The 20,895-nt window shown below is 35.1% G+C and overlaps 2 protein-coding genes across 3 annotated transcripts; one reads left to right on the top strand and one right to left on the bottom strand.

The window, feature by feature from the left end:
• Nucleotides 1–33: 33 nt before the first annotated feature.
• On the top strand, nucleotides 34–1,057 carry DnaJ-60 (DnaJ-like-60). The gene is made up of 4 exons (XM_018104886.3): nucleotides 34–205; nucleotides 283–403; nucleotides 465–769; nucleotides 826–1,057. Exons 1-4 carry the CDS (start codon nucleotides 153–155, stop codon nucleotides 992–994), a joined length of 648 nt encoding a protein of 215 aa, XP_017960375.1. The 5' UTR covers nucleotides 34–152; the 3' UTR covers nucleotides 995–1,057.
• A 442-nt stretch (nucleotides 1,058–1,499) lies between these two features.
• Nucleotides 1,500–20,219, bottom strand: speck (GNAT family N-acetyltransferase speck). Of its 2 annotated transcripts, none has more exons than XM_018104869.3 (4): nucleotides 19,978–20,219; nucleotides 3,789–3,953; nucleotides 2,299–2,451; nucleotides 1,500–2,240 (listed from the first exon to the last, which is right to left on the bottom strand). In XM_018104869.3, the coding sequence occupies exons 2-4, from the start codon at nucleotides 3,897–3,899 to the stop codon at nucleotides 1,821–1,823; spliced, it is 684 nt and encodes a 227-aa protein (XP_017960358.1). In that variant the 5' UTR covers nucleotides 3,900–3,953; nucleotides 19,978–20,219; the 3' UTR covers nucleotides 1,500–1,820. The 2 variants fall into 2 exon arrangements, with proteins under 2 accessions (XP_017960358.1, XP_017960357.1); XM_018104868.3 differs by lacking the exon at nucleotides 19,978–20,219 and adding an exon at nucleotides 5,210–5,981.
• Between the last annotated feature and the right edge of the window lie 676 nt (nucleotides 20,220–20,895).

The raw sequence follows: 20,895 nt of genomic DNA, 5'->3' as shown, positions 1-20,895 counted from the left end.
GAATCTTATCGATACTCACACACACACAGCTCGCTTTTCAACACTTGAAATTTTATTTATGTTTTTCGGTGGAACAGACTAAATTGAGAAAAATTATTAAGTTATTTACATAAACAGCTGCGTGTAATTTCGGACAAGGGAGCTCAGTAATTATGCTCCGCCTATCGACTTTGAAAGTGCTCACAGAGACGGCCACTAGACAAAAGTAGGTAACACTATCAGGTCGTTGCTCTTTTGTTGTTGTTATATAAAATAACGTTTTAAACTTTTATTTTATTGTAGTTTCAACAACAATGCAAGATATCAGTCAAAAAAACCGGAGACCTACTACGATGTGTTAAATGTTAATCAAGATTGCAGCAAGCGGGACATACGCAATGCCTACCTGAAACTGTCCAAGCAGGTGCAACAAGTGTCATTGATTATCAATTTATTTAACTAATTATATATGTATTTATTTATAGTATCATCCTGATGTGATGAATAACGCAGCGAGTGTGGAGAAAACAGCACGATTTGTAAAAATCACAGAGGCTTATCAGACATTGGTGAAGGCGTCATCCCGTAGAGATTATGACGAAAGTTTATCATGGAATCCGGGCGCGATGCGCGAAACAATTCCACCCTGGGATGTTAGGCCCAATTATAGCGCAAACCCTGGCCCATATTATGGCATCAAGGGCTTAAATCGTGTCTCCAACTGGCAGGTAGCCTTATTTCTCCTCTCGCTCGGCTTAATAGGTGCAATCTTTGGTTTCAGCTCGGTGAGGTGAGTACGTTAGACTCAGATGCGTCTCGGAAGATATTCTAAATGAATCTTTGCAGACATTCATTCGAGCTAAGCCGTCAATATCAGGACGATGTCTCAGCGGAGGCGAGTTCTCACCATGCGGCCGTAAGAGCCGATGCGCAAAAATATGGCAATGAAGAGCAAATGCGTCGAATGGTGGAGCGCCTGGCCAGAGATCCGATTGCCAGGGCTGCAGCCAAATAAAATCATGTTATTAAATATGTAAATAGACCAAATTCTTTGTAAATAGATTTGCAAACAACAATATCTTTTACTCATGTGATAAGTTGATTAAATCATGTAGTTATTGCGAAATTCAGGAGGCGCCGTAGTATGAATTTCTCGAATATAGTTCTATATAATTTTATAATGTATATTTTGTGATAAATTAATTTGCAATTAAAAACAAAACATTAAAAAATAATCACTTTTAGACATATATATATTTATTTTGCTAATTTACCACATTTTCTATGCAAATAATTATAATTTACTATTGCAGCAAATTGATTTAAATATGTGCTGCAAAAAGCATGGGTAGTGGGATCTACCACAAATTATTTTTTTTAATAAATATATTTTTAAATTTACAAACAAATCTTTTGTTTTATCAACTTTTGAGTTTGCAAAAGTTTTACTTTTTCAATTGACTGAAATTGAATTAAGAATTTCTGCTAATTACTCTTTGTTTATTTATTTATTGATCATGTTTTCGCTATACATAAAACAAGTTTTTCTTTTCATTTATTTATTTTCACATTTAGCAATGCTTGAGCAAAAAACGGAACACTTAAAATTAACATCGCGAACGTGCGAGTTATAATTACATTTAAATTTATATATTTATTTATTTTTATATATAATTTTATTAAAAATTGTACTTAGTTAATTCTTCTACTAGGTTTAACAGAAAATTGAATGAAATGAATTCACGATTCTCGAAGCCCACCACCGAACACACTACAAACTAAAAATCACATATTTTCTATTAAAAATGCAAAAAATTGCTCTCGCAACTAGTTCAAGCTAATTACAATGTCGACTTGCTCTTGTCCACCTCCTTGACCAGTATCCGTGCAGCCACATGTGGAAGGGCTGGCTGAAAGACGGTTACACCGTCTACCTTGTAGTCGGCATAGTTTAGTTTGTAGACCTCATGGAAGCCCAGTTTCTCCATGACGCGGGCCGAATAGTGACTGGAGCACATCACATGATAAACGGATATGTTATTGAGACGCATATACTCATAGGCGCGTTCGGTGAGGCGGCCCGCAATGCCCAGACCCCGGTAGTTGCTATCCACAGAGAGAATTTTGCCATCCAGGATAACATCCTCATTCGGATACAGATCAAAGATGTTAAAGTTTTCCTCTATGTGATCCATTAGATTGAGTATTTTTTGGAATTTCGGATGTAGGCAGGTTGACTTCTCAACAGTATCTGTTGGGGACTGCAGGGGAAACTTATTATTGCCATTATATATAAATCTATTTCTCATGTGAACTTACAGGTCTCTTCATTAGACCATTGATATAGACACCGATAATTTCGCCCTTATTGTTGACTGCCTTATATGAGCAATTGTCCTTGATAGGCTTCACTGAGTACTCTTCTAGCTCTTTGCACTCGCCGAGGTCTAGATATGTATTTAGTGGCTCATCCTGCGAATGGAAAAGAAAACAAAAATGAGTAAAGATTATAAGTATAAGGGATAAATATCTGTATAATATTATGTAAATATCGATATCATTCAAATCATATCATATCAAGATCTATTAATTTAATTGTATGCACACAACTTAAATTGAACAATCTGTACAAATTATTCAAGCAATTACGTGACATCAGAGACATTAGAATTACTCGAAAATGATTTATGTGCACGCATTTGTAATCTATTATCTGCATTTATTATATACCCTGAAAATGTTTTACAAGTGGTTTAATGCTTTTCTGACAACATGTGGCACAGGTTGACGTTTGAAATATTAAAAATATTTATAGCTGCTCAAAAAGTAGCAGAACATTAGCTTGTAAATATTTCATCAAAAACATCTTAGGGTATTTAAGGCGAGAAAATATTATTAACTTCTGTCACAACCAAGTGTCTATGATCAATTTATTTTATTTAGCGCCTATTTTAGGGTAATTCTTAGTCAAGCTACACCAACCAAATTACTTTTACACGTTTTAATCAAAGATTATGCATAATTTATGGCAAATGCAAAACGGAACCGGAGCTCAGTCAGTCAGTCAGGTTTGCTTACATACATATATGTATATAATATATATGTATATTTATATACATATAAGCACATACATATATATCACGCTTTTAAAATTAATTGCAATTCAATACAGATTTTTGGCCTCACCAACTGGACTCAAAAGGTGTCATACGATAAGATCGACACAGGTTATATTTATATATGTATATATGTAATATATGATAGCCTGCAGTGAAATGTTAGCCAATTAAAGATATCCAGTCGTGATCTACAAAGCCAAATGACAGTTTCTCCAACTGGTTTTTGGCAGATAACTTCGATTCAGTCTTAAGCTAAACCTAGCTGAGGGTTTTTTTTTTTTTTGGGTTTTTATTCATTCGTTAGTCATTGCAAGGATAAAAAGGTTTGAGACACCATAAAAATGTTGATTTAATGCATAAAATCCAGTTTTGGTGCAATTAATTAAGCAAATCTTGTTAACTAAGGCTCATTAATTATTCCAATGCTTTATTTATAAGATTTCTGCTATGTTTTGAGTCTCGCTTCGAGCGGAGAGTGGCAAATAAAATAAACAAATAATTTATCAATTTATTAAGAGTCATTAGAAGAGCAAAAACTTGCAAATTTATTTGAATAAAAAATTAGTTTAAAAATACGAATTTTTTTTAGAACTGTGATTAATTAAAGAAAAGTAAATAATTAATAGACAGAATAAAAAAAGGGGACACGATATAAAAATAACAATAGCATATTATTTTTAAATATATTACCTTAAAGAAAAAAGTCTTTAGCATGGCTAGAACTGCCTCTGTGTCTTCTGGCTGGACCAGCTCTATAGTATAGGGGCAGTCCTTATCAATTTTTGGCGACGACGACGACATATTAAGCACGTCCAATTTCTGTGTCAAGCGGGTGATCGGATATAAATCGTTCAGCTGTGGAATAGACGAAACAAGTTACAAATACATATATACTCATAATATATACATTCACACATATGTATACAAATGCACATACATATGTATATGTGTTTGGATTTATTATGGTTATTTATTGCTCTTAGATGAAAGCTAGACATTTTAATTTGAAGCACATGTGCGCGAGCCGACAGCAACTACGCGCTGACGATGACGACGACAACAATTTTCACTTGCATTTCCAATTTTCCATTTTCAATTTTCAGTTTTCTTTTTTCATTGCCATAGCTGTATTTTCATTTGCTTTTCATGTACACTTCTGACAACTCGCATAAATTATGGTTTAATAATTAATTCTTTTACTTGAAGGCAACGGCTGAACAAATGTTTTCCTTTTTCTTTTCTTCTACAGTTCTAATCGAAATTTTTAGATTTTTCTATATGTGCGAAAAGTTTTTGGGATAAATCAGCGAACTTATATAAGCTATGGATATTACAATGGGAAGTTTAATTTAACAATTTTCATAAAGAACTAAAAGTATTATCATGGTTTCTGAGACTTCGAAAAATGTTTTTTTTTTTTTTTCGACTTGCCACGCCCCTATTATAATTCTTGCTTCGTGATTATATTCAAAAGTTTTTAGAACTCTACATAATTATATTCTTATTATATTTTTGGAAATTTTGTTTTTAAATGTATATATAAAGCTTTATTATTGTTTTTAATTATTTTATAATTTAGCCAAAAATTCTCTTTATTGTTTTGAATAGCATTAAAGTTGTTTTGAACGTTTAAGTATTTCTTTTTATTCATTTAACAATCAAAATACGTAAACTACACATGAGTGGTACAATAGAATCTACTAAAAATGTAGCACTTATATATATCGTCTATAAATTCCTAAATCTTTAATTTAAATATTTCCTTCTTTTTCTTGTTTGTTTGCCATATATTGTAATTGCATTTTAAGCACCCATTTGAAGAGCTATCAAAGCACAGGCCCCTTTATAAATTGATGTAGCTAGACATACATATATTTCGGCAAATGTTTACACTTGGGCTAATTAATCAATATCTTGGCTCGACCTATTCGATCTATTAATGGCACGCAGTCTTCCTCCTTCGCTATAGTATTTATAGAGCCACTCAATCCTACGGATTCGGAGGTACATACCCCACGCAAATGGCAAATGTTTACGAAAGTGTTTATGGAAACGGTCGATCAACCACTACTAGACTACATAGGCATTACATAGCTATGGTATACACTTACCGCACATCTGGAGTCAAGGATGCGGCATTTGCTTTGCAGCTGTGGCTGCTCGCGCATTTTTTCTACCTCCATTTCTTTATTATTATTTTACTTATGTTTTTTTTTTATAGACTTTTGTCTGAGGCGTGAGAAAATGTTATTAAAAAACGTATAGGAAAATCGCTATCATATATACATACATATATTTACTATATATAATATATGTATTTTGTTTAACAATATTGTTTTTGCTTTTTGGCGCGCGCGTTTCTAAGGTATTTTCTGTTGTTGTTTGGCATATGTTTATTTGCCAACGTATTTATATTTATTATTGTTGCTTTTGTTTTTTTGTTTTTTATTATTTATTTTTCTTTTGATTTTGCGCACATACACTTTTGCACCTTATGACAGTTGCAAATAATGGTAATTTATTATACAGTCACACACACATGATTGCAAAGGGCAAAAAACACAAAATGTGATTCGTTGTGAAGATAAATAATGTTTATAAAAATGTTTATCCTTGCGGCTGGTTTTTCGATCGCGTTGCTTGAGTTGTTTTCAGCGAGCTTCAGCTCTTCCCTAGTGCAAACAATGAATGCTTTAGCATCGCAGCTGTTTGCACTTTATATACATATGGGGTTGGGTTAACGTATACGCCGTGTGTGCTGAACCTGAACCCGAACCGGACAAGGCAGCAGCCAAAACGAGAGCGTGCACGAGAGCGTATGAGAGAGCACATAAGAGCAGCAGCGACTGAAGGCGCAGCGTAGGACAGCGAAATTTCAATCTCTTTCTGGCAGGCGCGCCAGCGTCGACAACTGAATTCAGTTCCGTTGTTTGCCTGCTGCCGATCGCGACTGTTCACGAATCACGAATCACAAGCAACGAGCAACTAACGTCGCAGCAGCAGCGACACGACGCGACGCCGGCAGCGACGCTGACGTTGCTTTTAAATGTGTGTGCAGATGATGGTGGTAGGCAGAGGCAACATTTGCATTGGCTGCGGCTCCACACGAGCGGATTAGACAAACAACAGCTGTATATGTGTATGTGTGAGTGAAGGAAAGGTCGCTCTCCTTCCCACTCCCTCTTTATTCGCACTCTCAGCAGCAGCTGATCCCAACAGAGAAGGGAATTGCGCTTTGACATCGTGACAAGTTGTCACAAGCTGTCGGTCGCTCACTCACAGTTGCCGCTGCTTTCCGGCTGCCTTGCCTGTTTTGGAGTTGGGCTGAATGGGAGAGGTCAAATTGGAGCAGTGTGTTTCCGCTTTTCGCAAATCAGTGGTTTGAAGTTTTGACGGTGTACTTAACTAATTAAAAAGTGTCATATAATTTCATTAACTTTACTTATGAATCAGGCAAGTGTTTTTTGATTTGTCATTTGACAACATTTTAATTATTGTACATTAGATTATTCATTTTCAGCAGAAGTTCAGCAATTAAATTTAAAGAGGGAAAGCGGTGAATAATTAAAATTTCTATCGGCATATGTTATGTCAATGTAAAAAGTAGCCTCTCGCCCTCTCTGCGGTCATACGCTCTCTCAGTGCCTATCGGTTGCTAGCCGTTGAACAGTTATTTGCAGAGCTTCAGTGGTGGCTAATGAAAGAGTATATAAATGCACAAAGAATACTGGAAAGTTCAATGCTTTCCGCTCCTTATTTACGCTCTCTTTAAATTATCAAAGTCTCTTGAAATTTAACGCGTATTCCGATTATTAACAGTTCAGTGCAAAACCGCAATGCATTGCACTCATGTAAAGAGCTTTTTTGGTTTCCCTGCCCACTCTGCGCTCTCTTTGACTTTAAGCAGCTCTTCACTTGCAAATACCGCAAATATTTGCCGCCTGTCAATGAGTGAAGAGTTATCTAGATCGACTGACTGTTAAGCAAATACTCTCGCAGACATACCAACACACACACACACACACACAGCACGCCGAGTGTGAGGCTTCTCAATGCGACACACACACGCACACACACACACACATAATTGTCGAGCTATGAAGGTGGAGGCGGAGGTCGCGTTGCGTTGCGTTGCGTTGCGTTGGGTGTGTTTGCATTGACGACGCCGGCAAAAAAGAAAAAAGGCCGAAAGAAAAACAAACTGCCAACTCTTTTTTTCGCTGTTTTGTTTTTGTTTCTCTTTTTTATTTTTGATTATTTTGTTTACTTTTTTGTTTTGTTTTTGCTAGCGTTGTTTGCGTTCTCGAGCTTTGTTTACACTGGCTGGCGCACGCTCTCGCATCATCAATAGAGGTCTCCAAAAATTTATGAATATCGCGAATTAAATGATTTTACTTTTATATTTTGTTAGTTTTATGATTTTTCACAAATCAACTTGTTTATTATGGAAAATTGTCGTTGATGAGTAAGGGGTTTTTTTAATAGTTTTTTTTTTCTGTTATTATTAATAATGATTTTTTTTTTTTAGTTTTGTTTACCTTTTGCGGCATATACATATTTCTACTTAAAATCTATAGGCTGTTAATGCTTAGTCACATTGGAAAATAACTGTTGGTTGACTTGCGGTTAACTGTGAACCTGTTTTTGATATATACATAGTATAAGTTTATATATAATAAATACATATATATGCTTATATGCATATATTTGGCTACCCTTGATCGAGGGCTGTGAACTTTTTGGAAGTTCTTAACTGACATTCTGAAGGAGCTTAATGTATAATCTCTATGAGCCAAGCCTTCTTTTTGCTGCACAACAGCTGTTGTTGATTTTTCAATTGTCTTTTGAATTTTGTTTTATTGTTGTTTACTTTTTGGAATCATTCGCTTTGTTGTGGTCAATTGCAGGTGTTAAATGCGTATTTATAAATTCATCACAGGTTTTCATTAATTAAGGCAATGTGATTGCAGCACTTTTTACTGTTTTGGAACGTCATGCATATGACCGCAAATTATTCATATTTTTTGTCATACTTTATTTTAATTTTTTTTTTTTTTTATTTTTTTATTGGCTAACAGTGCGTATGCTTATTGCGTATGCATTAAATATTAAATTTCCAAGTCAGTTTGTTTAGCCTGCGTAATACCTGTAATTATCTCCGATAGTTGTTCTCATCAAATGTGGCTCAAGTTCACGTTATTTCATTTTAGTTTTCAAACTGAAAATCCCCTAATATTTTACCCAAGCTTAGATTGTAGATATCTATATATATGTTGATAGTTCGGTTATTTGACAGAGCTGATCAAATTATAGAGTGTTAAAGAGATTCAAGCAAATCCAGAAGAATTCATATATATATCTACTGCTAATAAGAATTGGTAAATCTAGGCTTGTGTTCGCGAAAAACGAGTTAAGCATTTCGTAGACTGGCCTCTGATAACTTTTGGCTTTGTTTTTTGCGACATAGAGATAAGCAGTTATAGAAACAAGAATTTGCTGTTATATATTTATTTGCACCTGTTGAATTTACTGTTTGGCCAACTGGATTTGTCTTTGATCAGAACTGTCGTCAGCATAGTGCATAAAATTATTCAGATATGATAAGCAAATTAGGTAGTTTGGTTAGATTTCGGTTTTTATTTCAGTTGCGAAATTCAAATGAGATTAGAACAAAGCATAAAAGTTAATTTGAAATTACGCTAATTGGCTCAAGTTCAGGTAATTTCATTCTAATTACGCTATCAAACTCGCATCGCGGAGATATATGCTCAATCTGGCGTTTTTATTTTCCACTTTTTTGAGCACCTTGTGAATTTGCAATTTGTATTTGGCTTTCGAAAGTTTCGATTGTTGCATTGTTTCAAATGAATTGCATGCAAATTTATTTCGTTTGTTTTTTCTCGATTTTGCATATTTCATTTTCATTTCAAATTTCCGCTTGATTTGCTGTGCGCAAGTGTGTGTGTGTGTGTCTGTGTGTCTGTTTGCTTTAATTTTTGTCATGTCATCTGGCTAACGAGCTGTAACTCCTCCAAAACTTCAGCATGATGGCAATAAAATGGATTGCATATACCTTATTGGAATGGGGTATTATGATTGAGTTACAAAAATATGAAAATGAAAATATATGAATAGATGTCTATATAAGAACTAGAAGAGTTAGGAAAGCTGAGTCGGTTTTTTTTTGTAAGTTTTCTTGAAGTTCTAAGTCTAACTATATTTAAATATAAAAGAGTATGACCATACTATCTCATAGAATTAACGTATACGAGGTATGTTCAGAGAGTATAGCGATAATAATTTGTATAAAAATTATTTATATATTTAATTATTAATTATTTATATATTTAATTATTAATTATATAATTTCCCTATTTTAATAAAACTATAATATTAGAATATCTATAGGCTAGCAATATTTGTACAAAAATTATGTATATATTTAATTATTAATTATATAATTTCCCTATATTACTAAAACTATAATAATAGATTATCTATAGGCTAGCAATATTTGTACATTAAAAATAGAAATTTTTGTATATTAAAAATCCTGGCAATAAACCTTTGTCGATCGTATATAATATTTCTTATATTCCAGGGTATTTCATCTTCGATACGCTTGATTGCATCCACTTTGCTATGCATTTTTATTGGCCCGAAATATTTGGTGCCATGTGTTGAAAGATCGTTCAACGCTCAAGCTCTGTCATTATAAACAGACTAATTGACAATTTACATGTGTTCTCTGTTCACATGTCTCTTGTCTCTTGTCTCTTGTCGCTGTTCGCTGTATTCACTGTACATGTCTTGCGACTCGCAATTCATAATGTTTAGTGAATTTCAATTAATTATAAGGCACAGCTAGAAACACGTCTCTATTAAAATTCATTTTCAGTATTTCATTTTCATTTTTTTTGTTTTTTTTTTTTGTTTTTGCTTTTATTTATTTTTTCATTCGACTTTTTTAGCTGCATGAGTGAGTTTTTAGTGCACGTTTAATGACTTTTAATGATCGTGTCGCCGTCGCTATTTTGTTTGCATATCGATAATTATAAAGACATTAACGGCTCTCAAACTGAGCATTTGCTGCGATTTATTTTTGCATTTGAATTTGAATTGCACGCCAATTGTGATATAGATATTCGACGACCATTTAATACTCGCATGTATATAGATTTATTTGCGGCAACTGGAGAATTAATGTGCAATCCATTAGTGTTAATGGTTGTCAAATTAACAAACCAAAGTGTGATGGAGTTTTCTGAGGAAATGAATTTACTTCTGCTTCTTCTAGTTTTGTCCGATTGTTTTCTCTTCTCGTGCCTATACTTTTCTCTCTCTCTCTCTATCTCTTTCTCTCTCTCTCTCTCTCTCTCTCTCTCTCTCTTGTCGTTTGTCTCTTGTATTTTCGCGTTGTTTCGAGCTATGTTTAGTTCTTTTATCTTATCTTAACTTTTCTTCTCATTTCATTTTACTCTTTGCTTTTATTAACTTGTCATGTAAGGGTAATACATTATTTGTTCTCATATCTGTTCCCCGTTTCCTTTTTTTAATATTACTATTTCTTGTCACTTTACTTTTCATATATTATATCCATTTTTGCAGCTCATTTCTTATACTTTACTTGATATTCTTTTCTCTTATCCTTCCCTCTGACCTATTCTTGTCTCATGGCCTCTTCCCCCTTTCGACTTGTTTCTACATCTTTTCAATTTTCCTAACTTTTCTTCAATTCCTTGCCTACTCCTGCCTTCCTTGCTGTCTTTTCTGTTCATATCTCTATTTATGCATAGTTTTCTATTTATATTTTAAGTTTTAATTCACATCTTATATAGCATATAAGTCCAAGTCTCAGTACAGCCTCAAGAAATAATAGTTCTAGTCCCGCTTGCTGGATGTAATTATAGCTGTGTCTTAGCCAAAGGTCTTAGAACTGCTTTGCATTCGCAAAAAGACTTTTTTCATTTCAGTTAAGTGTAGAAACTTTACTGTGATTGATTCTAAGCGCACCTGGGCTACACACCTACCTGGCTTTTATTTAATAAAAAATGCTTAAACGATTCAAGGTAAAGTTTAGTATGAAATTAATATTAATTTAGTGCCGGCCAGGTTAAACTGTAATTAAATTGTGTTGAGTTTCTAACTATGTGTAATTAATATAAATATAAGCGCAGTGCAACAAATATATTTCATATGCAAATCCCAAGCTAGAAGAACAAGTGAATTATGACACGATCTATTGAATATATCACATGTGCCCAATGATCTTGTTGTAAGCTCTCCATATATTATACCAAATATATAATTAATACGTATGGAAAATATTTATGACATTTTCAGCTTACAATGTGTTTATCCATAACTCTACAAAGAACAGTTTAAGCTTAAGTGAAACGACATGAAAATACGCTAACAGAGAATGAGATATTGGAAAATGAAAATACTATATAGGTCTGTGCGAAATTGAACAACTGCTTAACTGAAAATGTTTGTCGACTTTTAACAGTGTTATAATTAACATATGTTAAATATGAAATATTCAATATAGGTGTTATATAAATATATATTATTATATGTACATGTTAATAAGCTGTCAAAAGTACACCCTTAAATCAAATATTTGTATACGTATCATATTCGTCACAGTTGTATAATACTTTAGAACTTTGCTGAGCGTGATTACAGTTTACTGATTAACACTGATGAACATTTATTATTATATTATATGCACAGTTATAATTAGTAAACTGTTATATAACATAATCATAGCTTACTTTGTATTGTACTAAAAATAGTAAGCTGTTATACAGAGGAGGAGTAAGCTGTTATACTAATGACCATACTAAGCAGAAGTGTTATACGATATTAATGGTTATGTTAGATGTGCAATTATATTATGTGAACTGTTATAGCAATTGCATTGCTTTCTTCTACTCCTGATGTTATACAACCAAGTCTAGCTCATATAATGTTAAGCTGCTGTTAGCAGTACACAGCGAGCAGTTTTCACATTATAGAGCACTGTTAAAGTCATGAATACTTTGGATTTGCGTAATTGACGATTTCCATATTGCTCTAACTGAAACTGAAACTGAATCCCAATTAGTTGTAGTTGTCATAAATTAAACATTTCGAATGCAAATGTGCAATAAATCAGTAATGACAAGTAAAAGGGCGTGAGGTGAGCGTATCGCTTATAAGGAAATACCCATTAAAATTGATTGCATAGAGAAAAAGTTGATAGCGCTGCAAATAGAAACTCACTGAAATATTTCTGTGCCAAGCTACCTTTACAATTAGGCATACTTAGGTAGAGGGTAGTCCACGTGTAGCCATTTAAATAAAGGTGAATATGCTAGGGTCATTTGAGAAGAATTGGGAACGTAATGATAGATGATGGGAAAAATGTAAAAAAAAGGAAAAACAAATTGATATTATTTATTAGTCAGACTGATTTTACCACTAAATTCGCGTCATTCTAGATAAGACTTGACTTGTTAGAAATTATATATTTTATACAATATATAGAATATATCATTAACTTATTAGACTACCCTCGCTTGTGGTTACACATAGTATATATTTGTTATATAATTTATTGTATATATACACGGTGTTTATTAAAATTTATAACAGAGGCTTTACATTGTTTATTAGAAATAAGTTCGGTAACAAATTGTGTTGGCTTTTCCGACAGGTGTGTAATTGTGTATGTCTCTGTCTCTCTCTCCCCTTCTACCACTCCTTCTCCCTGTCTCTCTCTCTCTGCCTGTTTGTGTGTCCGTGTTTGCTTGTGCTTGACAAAGCGGAATTGATTTGACCCCACAAACAAACTACTACGATGACGACGACGACGACGACGACGACGCCGACGGGTGGCAACGGGTGGACAAATGGCCCACGGCCGGTTGGCGCTCAGCTGAGCTGAGCTAAGCTGAGCTGAAGTCCGACTCCGAGTTGGTCGTGTGGCTGGCTTTAAGTCAACATTTAATGCTTGAACGTGACTTGAAATTGAAAGCCAATGTCGGCGACGTCGCGTTGTCGCATGCCACACGTCACCGCCGTCGCCCCACTGCTCTCTGCCAGCTTTTCCAGTTACCCGTGGCCAGGTTTCGTTTTTGCTTCTTTTTTTTTTATTTTAATTTCAATTCAATGACTTCAAATTGCGCCTTATCAGCCGCAGCCCACCCGGCTGTGGGTGTTTTCTGATGCACGTTGATCGAACGAAGCGAGTATATTGGTTTTTCTGCTAGCAGTTTTTCCATATGCTCTGCCATTTGTCTGCCAAGTGATGAATCTATGATGTAGCATTCTACTGTATCCTATTGTACCCTTTATGGCATCCTTTTCTCTGTCCATCCTGTGGCCTGATTGTCTATCTATCCGTGCCTCCTTATCTCCTTCCTTCTTCCTCCTTCTGTCTTTTAATGGCAGTCTGTGCTCCGTCCTCCGTCTGTCTTTCCATTCGTCTTGTATGTTTGTTGTCCACTTGTTCTTCTGTTCGTTTGTCTATCCAGGCAAAGCGCTCATCCTAAAGTCCGTCCGTCCGTTCGCCTGGCGAGCATTCTACAGTCGACCGGATCTTTAATCCAAGCTACAATTAAAGCGAAACTCAGTTGGCAACCGCCACAGAGCCAAAGCTTTGTCAGAGTTTAATGTATTCTAGGTATCGTTATTTTGTGTTATTTTATTTTATTTTATTGAAGTCTATTTTATTTATTTGATTTGCGCTTTTGCGAAATTAATGCTACATTCTAAAGACATTAAGGCGCTTTTATCTCGCATCAATGCCATAAAGCAGCACGTTTTCAACAATAACAACAACAACAGCAACAACAAACAGCGGGGCCGAACTATATAAACTATTATATTATCTTGATCAATGGACTACTTAAGAGTGCTTAGAGTGGAGGCTGGCGACTCCCCCGCCCAAATGAAATCCAACTCAAATTTGCCTACTCTACAATTTGCTGGGCTCATGGAAGGCAATAAAGATTCATTAGCTCTGCTTGTTTATTAAATTGCACCCATAATATCAGTCTGATGATAGTAGATGTATGTAAATATATGGATATCTATCTATATGAATATACATATATGTATATATGTATATATCGTATCTTTCTGTCTGTTTGCCTGGGTTTTCATAAACAAAACAATTTGGCTGGGGTGTTTGGAAAGTGTGTCATCTCTCAATGCGCACCATTACAACAACAAATTGCTGTGGGATAACCTTACACTAGGTCTATAGTATAGAAGATATCTAGGGTGTAAGCCTCTGCCATATAGTATACATGATATTAGAGAGATAAGCTGGCATTATATAGTATAAATGATAGATTATTATAGATCACAGCTGACTTACATATGTGTATGCTTATACTCTATATAGAATTATTCTTTTTATATGGTAATATTATATTACTTTTACATAAGTAATAGCATTTTTATACAATTAAGATTTTACCAGAGGATAACCATATCATATATGTAGATAATATTTTGTATAAGCTAAGCAGAATATTTTTTTCTTATAACATTTCATATGCTCATGGAAAACCCTTGAATAGTCTATAGATTTTCTTCAATGACTTTAAAACAAAGCTGGCATGCCATAAATTTAATATCTTATAATGCATATGGGAAAGTCATGAATCAACAAAAATGTCTAAAATGTCTACATTGTAGAACTAAATATATATTATTTCTATAATTTATTATTTCCAACTCTATTAATATTTTAAAAAGCAGATTGACTACAACATGTACAATACTTTAACTAACTATACTCATAGCTAGCCATAAAAAATATATTCATATTTATAAATTCACATTATATTCACTTAGAATCAAACTACCCCGTTTATACCCTTGATTAAAGGCATTTGCTGCGCTTGTTCGCATTTTAAATTTTGTGCATTTACAGCTCGCAATTTATTGGATCATCCCGATGAGAGAGAGAGTCAGAGCGAGATAGATATACAACTCTATAAATATCGTTTAACACACACTGCATAAATTGCATAAATTTTGTGCGGCATCTGCACGACGTATTCATTGTCGCATTTGCATTTAGTGGCAAAAAAATAACCAAATGGGACTTAAAATGCAAATGGAAATGTTACAGAAGCAGTGGGGATAAAACGAAACAAAACTAGTGCAAAGTGGCAAATGGGAGTGGAAGAGCTTAAAGCTCAATTAAAATGAAATGCTGCAAAATGCAAGATAATTCCTTACATATGCTGCACACTGCAGCAGAGCTGAAATCTGTTGCTGTTGTTGTTGCTGTTGATGTTGCTGTTGCTGTTGTTGTTGCGACAGCACACACAGCTAATCTGGCAGCCCCTGCGGCATGCCTGGCACGGAACAATACGCATACGCCCCGTTGCGCCGCCCAGCGCCGCGCCACATCCAGTTCAGCCGTTGAATGAAAAGCAAACAGACAGCAAACTAAATTGTTGGCAGGAAGCCAGCTCGGCAGCTGCCGCACAGCATCATCATCATCATCATCATCATGATTATCATTATGGTGTTTGCCGCCTGGCTGGAGTGCAGTAGCAACAAGCTGCGTTGCCTAAGGGCTGCCATAGCTGCCAGTTCTCTCTCCCTCTCTCTCTCTCTCTTTCTCGCTCACTCCCGCTCGGCGTTAAGCCCTGACACAATGTTGGCGCCATTTTGCTGTTTGCCTTTCCTCTTGTAATAAAATGAGATCCGGCATGCTGTTTCCTTTGACGCAGCTGATGCTGACGATGCTCTGCTGTTGTTTATTTATTTTATTCTTGCTGCTGACGGTGTGCTAATGATAATGGCATCTATATAGACTCAAGTCAAAGTACATTTTGCATTTAAATGCTTGAAAGATTCAATGAGTCAAGGGTCTCGACTACAGTTGCCGTTCGCTAAGGGAGTCACGCCCCCTCGTGGCTGTTAAAAGTCCTTCGGCTGACAGCACTTGACAAAGACTTCGAGTGACAAGGAGAGACAGAGGGAGATAGCGAGAGAGAGTGGGAAACAGCTTTGTTGACAGATTGATTTTGATGTGTTTTTATTGTCATTGTTATGATTCTATCTACAACGGAGTGGGGAGTGGGAGGCGTGGGCGGGTCCTCGCTCATTCAGACAGCCAGGACAGTCTTTGCCTTTGTTTACTGAAGCATCATCGAGGCGAACATTTCAACTTAATTGGTTTGTGCGCGTCGGGCGCTTAGCATTTGGATTAAATCGCTTTTACTTTTGCCTTCTAGACTCATTAGGCTAACGAAAAGTGAACATTTTCCCACTTCCCTCTCCACACAAACCCCAATCCAGAAACCCACAATCCAATAGACATACATACATACATATATATGCATGTATATGTGCGCACTCATTTATTTAATTGCATGAAAAATGGTTTTTCCATTCAGCTGCCTTTTGGTCGACTGCGCGCGTATATTTTATCCAGCAGAAACCATTATTCAAAAGGCAGCTCTGTACTCTGTGCTCCTCTATTCAACAACTTTTTGTGGGAATGCAACTTTAAGTCAATGTTGATTTAATACTTGTGTTTAGAAGTAGTTTACGTTTTAGGCAACTTTGGTAATGCTTTTTAATACATGATCTTGATTAAGCTCTTATATTTCCCAAGTTTTCCCTATTTATTTTCATTATTACTTATTTATTTTCCCTCCTCTTCATCTCTTTCTTCTGTTCTCTTATTGTCTTTTTCGTTCTCTCTTTCTTTGTATCTCCCTCTCTCTCTCTCTCTCTCTTGCAGAGACTCTATCCTCTCCCTCTCGATCTATCTGCTTTACTATTCGCATATGTTTTTCCTTTTGTGTGAGATTTTTACTGTCTCTCTCTCTGTCCCTGTCTTTCTCTCCCAACATGTCCCTTTTATTGTTTTCCCCTAATGTCGTTTACTGTCATTCCCACATTGGCTCACTCACTCTCTCTCTCTTTTTCTCTCTCTCTGTCTCTCTCTTTCTCTCTCTCTCTCTTTCTCTCCCCCCCTCTCTCTCTCTCTCTCTCTCTCTCTCTCTCTCTCTCTCTCTCTCTCTCTCTCGCCTTCTGACTCTTCTCATTCTACCGTCCACTATACCTCTGTCTAGCGGTTCACTGCAACAGCTCTAAAGGTCCATCAAATAATAAATAAACCTATCAAAATAATGAGAATTGCATACAAAGCTGTTTCTGATACTAAAATAGAATAATATAATAATAATAGAATTAACTGGTAGCTGGTAGTCTCCTATCTAGGGTGGTATGTAAACGAAATACTGCTCTCTGATTTATTTCCTCGTAAAAATCCATATATTCTATATACATTGGCCATATTATTTTCCAATTTCTCTTGCTAAGTTCAGCTAATCATGTCTGAATCCTTCGACCCGAACTAATAGTATTTGCCAATTGTCCGGCTCTGCATTTTATTTGATGCTCGCACACATACACATGCACACACACACACACTCACACATACAACCCTTACACACATGACCTTCTCATCTGTCATCCATTTGAATTCAATTAAGTAGACCAAGCCGCAGAGCCACGGCGGAAGGAAGGAAATGGGGCAGCGTATTAAGGCACAGGCATTCAGCTTACTTTTTCTTTTTCTTTTCTTTTTTTTTTTTTTGCTCTCCCCCTTGGCTGAACTTTATTGAAGCGTGTTAAACACAACAAACTCGTAACACGAAATCCAATCAAATCGATACAAAAAGAGTAGCATATAAAAGAAGGCGGGCAGAGCTCTAGGGAAGGTCAACGCGGGGACCATCGCAAGAGTTGACTAAGAGAAATCAGTGGGGCTCTGGGGGCGTATACGCAACTTTAATATACGGCTGGACTTGGTGTCTTGCTGGAGCAACTGGAATTTACTCTTTAGCAAGAGTTTGGTCCGCTCCCTCTTTGTGTTTGTTTGCAATTGATATAAATGCCATGTGTAAGTTTTTCTCGCCCCCGCATCAGTTGGGCTTTAGGGGGCGTATACGTAACTTAAATGCGGCCCCAAGCAATGGCGGCGGCTAAGAGGAACGTCGACTTGGTCCCTGCCCTGGTCCTGATTTCTTGGAATTCCTTCTTTGTCAGCGTTGGGGGGAGTTTTGCTCCAATCAATTGAAATAAATTCCATGTGTAAGTTTTTGCTCTGATTTTCCTTTCGCCCTTTTCCCATTTCTCATTTCTATTTGCTTTGTATGTTGTCTACATGAGTTGGATTTTCATTGCTTTTATCGCGTACGTGCTGAGTTTTTGCCTGGTTGCTGTGGTCTTTTCGACATTTTGTAGTCGTGACATTCTATAGGTCCTCTATGTGTTATCCTGTGTACCTACAAATCGTCCGGCTGCGTGCTCCACATCTCTAATTTGGTCAATTGTCACGATTTCCCTGACACACTCTTCAGCAATTCACTTCGAAAATTGAAATTTTATATCTGAAATTTCAATCGCTTGTTGGGATTTTCCAATTGTCCAACTTGAAGTACTGCTATCTCCCTTTATATACTATAATCAATATAATACTTGGAAAACGAACAAACATCTAATTGCTTATCAGTTTTAATAAATATAGATAGCCTAGAATGATTGCATGACCTGTACAAAGTTGCTTAGATAAGATTAAGAGAGCTCTGTCTACTGAAGAACTTAATGTATATAAATAATAAAGTGAATAACATTGTCAGTAAAATATTTAAATAAATTAAAACATTTTCATAAAAATTTATTTGATAATAAAGAAGTTTAAACTCGCAAATTTACCTGTCGTATTTATTATTATATTATATATTATATTATAATAATATATGTTATATTTGATTATGTTACTTTATATTAAAATAATATATTATTTAAATATCAAATAAGTATTTTTTTTTTTTTTTTTTTTTTTTGTATAATTCAAAAGATAACATCAATTTCTCAACGGCTTGGACATATTTTTCTTATTTTTTGGGGGAGGCGAACACTTTGGAATGTCGTTGGAATTTGTTATACGCTTGCATTTATATTATAAAGGAAGTTGTTTTATTTTTTTTCGCATATAAGAGATAAATGCAAGCTTTAATCACAGAATATTGAGGGATTTGCTCTTTAAATTACTTTCATTAACTTAGGGTCAATTAATAAATAATTTTAACAACTGTTCTACCAGCTAAAAGAAAAAAACATAGAATCTTTATTGTACTGTAAAGATTTTACTTTTAAAATATGAAAATAATATATGTTTATATTATTATATATTTTTTTATTTTTTTAAAAACAAAGTTTATTTACTTAAGCATTCTGAACAAAAACAAACATGTTTCTTCAGGTCAAGCACTTTAAAATATCTCAAAAATTTTGAAACAATAAATTTTCGACATATTTTCGAAAAAAGCTTGGGTCTAGACGGGCAAGCGATAAAACTATAAAGAATTAGCATATATTATAACTATTTAATGTGTGGCATATGCTTAAGTGAAAATTTATATAGTATTTTGTTCTGGTTCAGTCGCTGCTGTATATTTATATATAAATATATATATACACATATATAGTATTTATAGGGTCAGACAATTTTTTTATAATTTGATTTGGTCGCTTGCCAAAAAGTCTCGTAATTTTTGTTTCTTGCCGTATTTAATCAAGTTGTGCTACGGGTATTTTTATTTTCTTTTGCCTTTGAATATATACATATATATGATTTTGTTTATTTTTCTTTGGGGTTTTGATTTTTGTTTTGTTTTCGAACTTGTCAAAGCAATACCGACAGCTAAACACATGGCAATAAATTGTAAAACACAAAGTACAGTTAAAAAAAAAAAAAAAAAAAAAAGTCAAAGCAACAAAAGAACATTTGCCTTATGAGCCATATACATAAATTAAAAACATATTATTGGAAGTGGGTTAACAGACTTACGCGTTGGCTAATAAATCGGGTCGGCTGCTTCCTTGAAGTCAACTCGAGCAGTTAGTAGTTGAGGAACTTGGCACTTCGTGTTTGATTTACGTTTATGTTTGGTTGTGTCGTGTTTCTTTCAAATTTGTGCGCCCTGTGCGATATAAAGTGTGTGCGTTTCTCTTTATTATTTTGCTTTGAATTTTGTTTTAAAGCAGTTGACCGTTAGCGCGCTTTAACCACGAGGGCAACGCATTTGATACTGAAACTGAATTGTTGTAAACAAACTAATACAACCCCTCGCATTGGTGAAATGCTTTTGCGCCACTCAATTCTGCCGTTATTTGGGCATTCGAAGCACTCAACTCACGGCCAACCCCCAAATTGTGGAGACACACTAAAGCGCGCTGTTGATGCGAGAGAGAAAGAGAGAGAGCGTGCGTGCGAGAGCGAGAGCCAGACAAGGCTCTGAGCGAGCTTTTCCACTTTCCACTCAAATTGGAGCGCGACCGATAACAGTTGAGGGCATTTGATAAGGCAGCGCTAGTCGCTGTTCTCATATGGCATTTGAGTAAATACAAATTGATTGCGATAACAATGGTTGAGCAAATAAATACTCAGCAGTAATTGGAGGCAGTTTTAAATTCTTATCAGCCGAAAATATTGTGGAGCAATATTGTTAACTATGACTTGCCAGCGAAATTAATCATACCCATACAGAAATATATTTCGTGCAGTCAGCATTATTATTTTAAACCGACACGTGCTAAAAAAATATTGCTGCATTCACAATTCATTCATATGGATTACTTAATGGCTGCATGAGATTACATTTTTTATAATGGGAAACATGATTAAGTTGCTACTCAAGGTGGCAGAATACTCGTTAAATAAACTGTACAAACTAATAAATATGTATATATTTGTAAACAACAAATT

This window comes from Drosophila navojoa, chromosome 5, assembly GCF_054131105.1.
Source record: "Drosophila navojoa isolate 15081-1374.11 chromosome 5, UAZ_NAV_1.0, whole genome shotgun sequence".
NCBI classification, from domain to species: Eukaryota; Metazoa; Arthropoda; class Insecta; order Diptera; family Drosophilidae; genus Drosophila; species Drosophila navojoa.
This window is presented reverse-complemented; position numbering and strand designations above follow the sequence as displayed.